The sequence below is a fragment of the Rhyacophila brunnea genome, unplaced genomic scaffold (assembly GCF_057557595.1).
Source record: "Rhyacophila brunnea isolate RB1 unplaced genomic scaffold, BYU_Rbru_1.0 scaffold_13, whole genome shotgun sequence".
In the NCBI taxonomy this organism is placed as follows: domain Eukaryota; kingdom Metazoa; phylum Arthropoda; class Insecta; order Trichoptera; family Rhyacophilidae; genus Rhyacophila; species Rhyacophila brunnea.
In genome coordinates this window covers 25,911,165-25,920,202 of record NW_028232785.1, presented here as the reverse complement: position 1 = coordinate 25,920,202, position 9,038 = coordinate 25,911,165, and the positions used below count along the sequence as shown (strand labels likewise).

The window sequence follows — 9,038 nt, the reverse complement described above, 5'->3', positions numbered from 1 at the left end:
ACAGAATTTATTTGAAATCCATTGTTTTTCATATCTTCAATAAATAATTTTACTGTGAAAGTTGTTGTATTGTATCATTTGACATTAGCCCATTGAAGCGATCGAAATCCGTCTTGATCAATATTTTGTTTTAGTAGAGCAACGTAGCATAAAATAATCATATTGGGCATTACGCTTAAAGATCAGAAAAAACTAATGGGTAAGGAAGCAGATGTGATAAAGTTCGCCAAGCAGATTCAATTCATTCAATTCATTTATTTTACATATTGTGGACATTACAAATTATAAGTTTAAGAGTTCACAACATGACATTTAGAAACAAAGAAATATTATTAAAACAATATTAGGTACATAACAAAAGAGATATATCAGTATTAAGTTTTTCTACAGTATAAATGTGTAAATACAAAAAAAATATATAGGTACAAGGAAGTACACTGGATGAGTTAAGCAGACCCTATTTTAAGAATTTATAAAATAACGTCCACCCATACTCATCCTCACGTAGATGGAATATATCAACATCCGAAGCGAATTGGTTGAACAGAGAGTTTGCCCTCCCAATTGGCATCACCAAAGGCAGGTTAATTCTGCTCCTCAGGAGACCAAACAACTGATGCTCCCGATTTCTTAGATAGTTATCAGGGACACACAAGTCAATACTACCAAGAATGGCGGTCGAAAAAAAAACGTGGCCAAATATTGATATCTTCTAAAACTTAAACTATAGTATGTAAGCATAACTAAGAGAAAGTCAGTTGGATAAAGCCACGGATAATATCCATATAACCCATTGGCGGCTCCTCTCTTAGGTCAATTGGTTAATGACCCTCCAAAAATAAATATCGTACAATCTATGTAGGTTATAATCAAAGATGTAGGTACAATGTCTTATAATTATCGGCTAACGCGTCAACTCGCGACGCACGCTAACCGTGTGTATAAACTTTAAACAGAAGGAATCACGATCGGTCGCTGTATAGTCGGGCTCGGGCATAAATATTTCTCTTTCTCTCTCATTTCTCATATGTCAGACGAAAAGAAGCACAAATCCTTTTTCTTTTTCTTCATATTATTTTGTCGCCGTATTAGGCGTCATTTAGGTCATTGCCAGAAATGAAAGAGATGTAAATTTTCAATGTGTTGAAATGAAACAGGTATAAAATGGGCGAGCGTGTTTTATTTTGGTAAACCTTTTTATACTTATTTGTTATCGCTTCCTATTGTTGCCTGAAATTTTTATATGCAATTTCAATGTTTGTATGCAGTTTAGTTTAAATCCAACCTTAGAGTAATACGCATCGACTGCATTCATTGTGTTAAACCATTGTATACAAGTTATCGAATAAAATGTCATCTGCTATATTAATCATACAATTTACCTTCTAATAAAATCAGTGGAAATATAAAAAGTGTTTTATATATATAAATAATCCCGCCGTTCCATATCAGTACACAACACTTTTTCTGACAGTGACAGTTAAATGAAAAAGGAAGCTAAAATGCTACGGTATTTTATTAAATGTGTTTGATTGTGTGATGTGAAATGGACATTTTTTTTAAAGTTAGTAGGCACCTATCTATAACAATTTCTAGCACTTCTTTTATAATGTATAAAAACCTAATTTGCAATACGTTTTTTAAGTATACAACGAAAAGCCAAGTTCAAATAATATAATTACTTATTTAAAAATGACCCACTAAATGGTCAAACAAAGGGCCGCCAATGATATAACCTCAAATAAAGGAGTCTCAAAAATTTCTTTTGAACTCGCTCTACCATAAGGTCATAATTTAACAGATGCGGGGCACAAACATTCGACTCACTCTCAAGCCGGCAGATGAAATGACCGTGTGTATGTGCAGAATCGCAGGAAAAAAGACGTCAGGTATCTAAGGTCCTCATAACGCCCATAGGGTCGAATTGAAACTCTCTGGATGTACGTGGCAGCGAATACTAGGGACCGAAAAAAGGGAATTCCTTCATCCAGCACTATCGACGCCAGCTGATGATGCTGTTCGGCTTATTTTATTATTTTTATGCTACATCATAATATTATAATTGTCACCGAATTATAGTACTAAATAGATAAAAAATATGTCATTAAAAATTAAAACAAACCAAATACATAATTGCTATTTTTATTAATATTCAATAGAACTCCATCATAACATTGCAAAATAAAAACCTGTACATAATATTATTGTGATTAAGACAAGGTAGACGTCAAGACTTCTTAAACACACTCGAAAATAGCAATATAGTTAAACATCACCAATTTACGACAAATAATAATTGATACAAAAGTAGGTAAGAACATTAATTAGATTTATACAGATATTTATTTATAGCTGTATTATGAAAGTACTACAAAAAAACAAATACATTACGACTATAGAAAGGAAAAAGGGCGTAACTCTCAGTTTTTTCCTAATAATTGCATAACGTTGAACATGACTAAAATACAAGATGTACTGTCGAGCAAGACCTTTGTGTCTACGTGTTAAAATAGTGAACTAACAAACCCTCCAATACAGCTAATTACACTTCCGTTTTTAAATGAGGAACGCGCCCAAATTATTCATTTCATTTTACACTCCCGTGGTGTACGGATCTATCAATTTAAGTAATAATAAAAATATGTCTAAAACATAAATGTGATTTTAGAATTTTTATTAGTAAACTTTTGATTGACTGCGAATAAGAAAAATAGTCCTATCAAGGCGAGCACATACAATATTTAAACAGACCCCTAGCACGCGTTGCTGCCATGACAGGTACGACAAAATGCAGTGTTGCAAAACGTGCCAAGATCTTCTTGTCGGACAGCAAGGCGCAAGTGCCAATTTAGCTAGGGATTTAAAAAGGAATGAAGTGGTGTGGGAAAAACTACAACAATCATTTTTTCGTTGTTTATTTTAATAAACTTAATAATTAATATCAGATTAAGAATACAAAACACGAATTATTTTATTATCATGCACTTCAAGGTTGTCTATTTCGTATTTTAACTTTGACCGAAAACTACAACAAAAACGTTTTTGTGGCTTCCGTACAATTAGAATTGTGTGGATTACGCCCTTTATCTTATTTTAAGTCGAATTAAGCAATCACTAATTAGTTTCAAGATGTATGTACAGTTTCGTAAACATGTTAAACAGTTGTAAAAATGAGACTATGATAATATTGTCTGGAAACGGTCCGCAAACATTTGCCCCTCTGGTAAGATCGATACGTATAATACCAAAGATTCTAAATAAATCGTCATTAAAAAAAAACAATCCTATGGAAGATATCAATCCATACTCAATAATACTCAAGAATAAAGAAACCAAGTCAAGATGCCTTTTGATTCTAGTTTGGTATCAAGATATAAAATATAACATTGCTAATTACAAAAACATTAAATTATCTTTAACATTTTCGACAATGTATATTTATGAGATGACTTTTTCGGCCATGCTATTAATAAAAAAACAAAAAAAAACGGAATTCATGTCAATAGAGTACTTAGTCTCTCCGATACAACACCGAAGCCATGGATATCAACTATTCTAGCAAGATGCAATTCAAATTTAGATTCAGCAGAAAATTCTTTTCCCCGGTATTTTACTCATATTTTTACACATCCACAGGTGTAAAAAGATGGGGAACCACCGACTAAAACACTTCTTCATAACTATCGATATAAAATAACCACGATAGAGAGTGAACAATAACACATACAAATATTAAAGTATTGGTACTTATTTTATAAATATAGTGTATAAGGATGTTTCTGTCACCATGCATCTTTTGTTAAATTTTAACAGGTGCCTTAGCTTAAAATTCTTTTTTCATTGATAAGATTGTCTGCTGGTGTACAAACAATTATGACATGTACATGGCTTTTTGTCAACATGTGCCGCGTCGCAAAATTTTGCAAGCACACATCGCATTAACATGGTTTTTTTTACCAGTATGAAATTTTTATGCGTTTAATGTTCACCGGACTGCGAGAATTTGTGTGATCAAATATTGTATTGATATGGTTTTTCATTAATATGTGTTCTTTTATGCTTTTTTAGGTCTCCAGACTTCGAGAATTTAGATGAGCAAACATCGCATTGGTATGGTTTTTCACCAGTATGTGTTCTTTTATGAAATTTGAGCTGACCAGACAACGAGAATTTAGATGAGCAAACATCGCATTGGTATAGCTTTTCACCAGTATGTGTTCTTTTATGAACGTTAAGATTACTATTTTGCGAGAACATTTTTAAACAAATATCGCATTGATATGGCTTTTCACCAGTATGTGTTCTTTTATGCATTTTGAGGGATACAGAATGCGAGGATTTAAAAAAGCAAGTAACACATTGATATGGCTTTTCACCAGCATGTGTTCTTTTATGAATTTTGAGGCTACCAAACTGCGAGAATTTAGATGAGCAAACATCGCATTCATATGGTTTTTCACCAGTATGTGTTCTTTTATGGACGTTAAGATTACTCTTTTCCGAGAACATTTTTAAACAAATATCGCATTGATATGGCTTTTCACCAGTATGTGATCTTTTATGCATTTTGAGGGACAGGGATTGCGAGAATTTAAAAGAGCAAGTATCACATTGATATGGCTTTTCACCAGTATGTGTTCTTTTATGAATTTTGAGGCTACCAAACTGCGAGAATTTAGATGAGCAAACATCGCATTCATATGGTTTTTCACCAGTATGTGTTCTTTTATGAGTTTTGAGTTCAGCAGACCGCAAGAATTTAGATGGGCATACATTGCATTGATATAGTTTTTCACCAGTATGGGATCTTTTATGATTTTTTAGGTAAGCAGACTGCGAGAATTTAGATGAGCAAACATCGCATTGATATGGCTTTTCACCAGTATGTGTTCTTTTATGGACGTTAAGATAACTCTTTTCCGAGAACATTTTTAAACAAATATCGCATTGATATGGCTTTTCACCAGTATGTGTTCTTTTATGTATTTTGAAGTGTCCGGCGTGCAAGAATTTCGATGGGCATACATCGCATTGATAAGATTTTCCACAAGTATATTGTGTTCTTTTCTGCGATTTATTTTTATTGACCTTCAAATGATCACACGAAATATGGTTTTTCAATGAAATTGAAAATCCAAATATTGCATTACAATGACTGCAAACAAAATTACGTGGAAAGCATGTTACTCTTTTTAGCTTGATTCGAATAACTTTCGGCAAAGCGTACATTGTCTGCAATTCTGTCTTTATGTCTTGTTCATCTATAGTTATTTCTGAATACTGCGCCACCATGTCTTCCTCTCCTTTCATTGGATATTCTCCTTTATCAACATTATCGGTTTTTACCACGATGGCCAGTTGAATTTCATTATTTTGACTTCCTATATAAGCTGCATCACATTGTTGAGTAGAAATCTAAAAAAAATATGTTTGATGAGCACGATTCGGTAAATAAATAAATAAAAAATGTTCTCAAAACCTTAAAGTAAGTAGTTATAGCCTTCACAGAATAGAGGTTTGTATTAACAGATTGTTTTTACAAGAAATGGATGTGACAACCTATTAGGACCATACACTTGACCAAATACAAATTGAAAAAAAAATGTGTTTTTGTGGACCCAGAATTTGAGCCTAGGATACACGACATTATATGCCGACGCGTAAGCCTACAGGTAAATTTGTACTAGTTAAAAAAAAAGCGATAAAATTTCCAAAGAATACATGAATATTGCTCTAGCGCTTGTCTAAAATACATTGTATATAAGCAATGACAATATTCATGGACAGCGCACTCAATACAGTAGCCAGGAAGTAAATGCGCGCATAGCGACATTTGCACATATATAGGTAGACGTTACGCAATTTCCACTATGCGATATCAGGCATAGGTAATTTATAGCAATATCACCTTTATTGTAATGGCGTTAGAACAGTTTTTCTAGTGTCAATGTTCATTTGAGCGAACCCGTTCGAACCGAACAATTCGGCAGACCCGACAAAAAGAATCGGGAATTTGTAGCAATATCACCTTTATTGTAATGCGTGAGAACAGATTATGCAATTCGGCAGACCCGACAAAAAAGCGAGTGTCATTTTTTCCAGATGCTTCGTCCATATTAATGTCATTGTATGTCACTTAGAAGGGAGAATGGTGTGAGATTTTTTTGGCAGTGCAGACAACTCATTAACCAGTTGATATCGTTACTTTCAAATGACACTAAGCCGGCACGAACATCTAAACTCGTCTCGCCTGCAACATGTCGAATACGTCCAGGTGGAATTGTCGTTATTCACAAAACACACGTTGCCAAATGAAGCACATTGGTCACGAGGACATACAGCACACGGTTTTATCCATACGCACTTAAGGAAGTATGATGGTGCGCTCAGTTTTGATTAATGACTATTATCCCAGTCGAGACGATTTTCAATGAGCGACAGGAGTAATGACTAACACCCTTCCAAAGTGATTTCATCTTGACTGCAATGCTAGAATATCTTCTTCCTCAACTAATAACCATTAAAACATATTATTACATAAGAATCTAAAATGAATCTAGAATGAATATCAAAACTGGCGGCAAGAGACTGCACAAGCGTACATAACGTCGGTTTTTGGATTAAAACGTTATACGAGTGTCAAAAATTAAATAGCAGTGGCGAAGGGTGGAGGTAAGCTGTTGAGATTCGACGTAGATAGTGCACCCAAAACAATGACAATTTACAGATGGTGCTGGCTAGTTTTTAAATTCAATTACGACCTGCCTAATTTAAGCCGTGGTAGATAATACTTAACAACCGTCTCTAAAATAGTTCTATTAAACCATATGCAATTAAAGGTATTTTATAGATAATTTTCTTTATCTATTATGGTTTATCTACGGAGTAGGACTTAATAAATTAAAAAAAAAATGAATCAACAATGTTTTCTTATAAATGAAAAGATGTACACAATTTTGTCGTATCGCCCACAATAAATTAAAACTATTATGGTTTGGTTGAGGCACGGTTAACTACGAGGCAACTCACGAGGCACGAGGCAACTAACCAATTCCACCTGTAAATTGTAGACTTTGATAAAAACAAATACGTATGTTAGGGTTTGGCTTAATGAATTTAAAAAAACTGGCCGATACGAACATATTCAAAATTAAACGGAAAAAAATGCCTGAAACGGTGTGCACAATTTTTGTTGTATCGCCCATAGCATACATATACTATTAAGGTTTGGTTTGGGCAGGGTATAATTAAAATTAAAAACTAGCCGGCACCATCTGCAAACTGTCTTCTTCGTTCATTGAAAATAAATAAGTATGACTGTCAAAGTATGGTGTGCACTATTAATTTCAAATCTTGACAGTTTACCTCCACCCTTCGCCACTGCTAGATAGGTGCTCACCTACGCATTAACACTGGCCTATGCCGATTGAGGTTGAATACAGAGATATAATTTAACATTGGAAAATAAGGAATTAATATAAATGATACCTGATTTTCTGAGCTGAGTTGAGAATAAGAAGATCCACCTGCATCATCATATTTCAATGAATGCTTTGTACCTTCAGAGATATTTGCATAGCTACTGTCAGGCTGGGACATAGTTTCAGCCGTTATAATGTTCATGTTTATATTGCGATCCTGGAAGAATAATACATAAAATTGAATACATATTTTAGGAAAGGTTAGGGTAATACGTGAGTGATTTGGATTCGGACAATACGTCAAATGACGCTGGATGCTGCGTCAACGACCTGGAAACGAAAGAGGGATGCCTCCACCCAAGTGTAGACACACATATTTCTTCCTCCCTGATGTCCAATAGCAATTGGAGATAACCAGTCAATTCTTGACTGGGTAAGTGGATTCGCTGCCAAGCTCTTTTGAGTTTAATCAACGCCATCTTTAGAGTCGGCAATAGTTTAACCCGTTCAACATGTCTATGTGGAGGAGAAATACAGGATACAAACCGAATATTCGAAAAAAGGTAAACACAAGGTCAACTATAACGCATTTTAAAAATTTGCTGCGTCTTATAACGGTCGTGAAATTCTCTCAAGAGCCTACATATGTGAAACGGCAAATAATTTACAACTGTATGTGGAACGAAACTTCGGCCGCGTTGCCATTCGGAGAGCGATAGTCGACCTGTTTGCACGTCATTTTGTTTTGTGATGGCGTGGGAGAAATATATTCTTAAATCGTGTAAAGATGACTAAAAAACGTTCCGCATGTACTTAAAAAAGAAAACATGTCATTGAATATACTATTATTATTAGATACGAATATAATAATAAACATAACATAAAAAGACGCATGTTGGATTTTTATGAAAAATTATATTTCGTTCGGCTCGCGTCATTTTCACAATTAGATCTTTTTATACCATGCCTCAGCTGAGGTATAGCCTTTACATAGTTTGGTATGTTCGTATTGGTTTAGCTATGTTTAAAACATATAGATAAGTTAATTCAAATCATTTGTTTTGTTAATTCTCCGTGTTTATTTCTCCCATGGGCATTATTATAAGAAAATCTATGTAATAACCCTTGAGTGCGTGGCGACGTCAGTCTTTCGCATCTGCTCCTGAGATATTAGCAGGCGTAAATAACTAGTGATGTTTCACATCTAAATGTAGAGCCTCGTGATCGCTCGATAAAGACCGAATGTTGTGCGGAGCGGGTTGGTTTGGATAGAACTATGAGGTATTCAGTGATTTGGATAATCTTTAGTTTGTCATATATTTCATTATGAACCAGGCACATCAGCATCCAAACAAATCAAAAAACAAGATTAATCGAACCAAAGAGACTATCTCGGACAAAAGTTTCTATAGATAGCAGTAGCGAAGGGTGGAAATAGGCTGTTAAGATCCGACATAAATAGCGCTCACTAAACTTTGTCAGTCATACGTATTTTGTTTTCATTGAACTAATGGTACGTTTGCATCTGACACTTATACCGTTATACTTATTTTATGGGTCTGATATAAAATTTCACCTGCTGCTTACACCTGCATGTATCTTAAAATCGAAGATCCA

The 9,038-nt window shown here is 34.3% G+C and overlaps 1 protein-coding gene across 1 annotated transcript; it reads right to left on the bottom strand.

Annotated features, from left to right (window-relative positions):
• Positions 1 to 2,127: 2,127 nt before the first annotated feature.
• On the bottom strand, positions 2,128 to 7,632 carry LOC147077077 (uncharacterized). Its single transcript, XM_085940679.1, has 2 exons — positions 7,489 to 7,632; positions 2,128 to 5,415 (listed from the first exon to the last, which is right to left on the bottom strand). Exons 1-2 carry the CDS (start codon positions 7,621 to 7,623, stop codon positions 4,012 to 4,014), a joined length of 1,539 nt encoding a protein of 512 aa, XP_085796805.1. The 5' UTR covers positions 7,624 to 7,632; the 3' UTR covers positions 2,128 to 4,011.
• Positions 7,633 to 9,038: the final 1,406 nt, after the last annotated feature.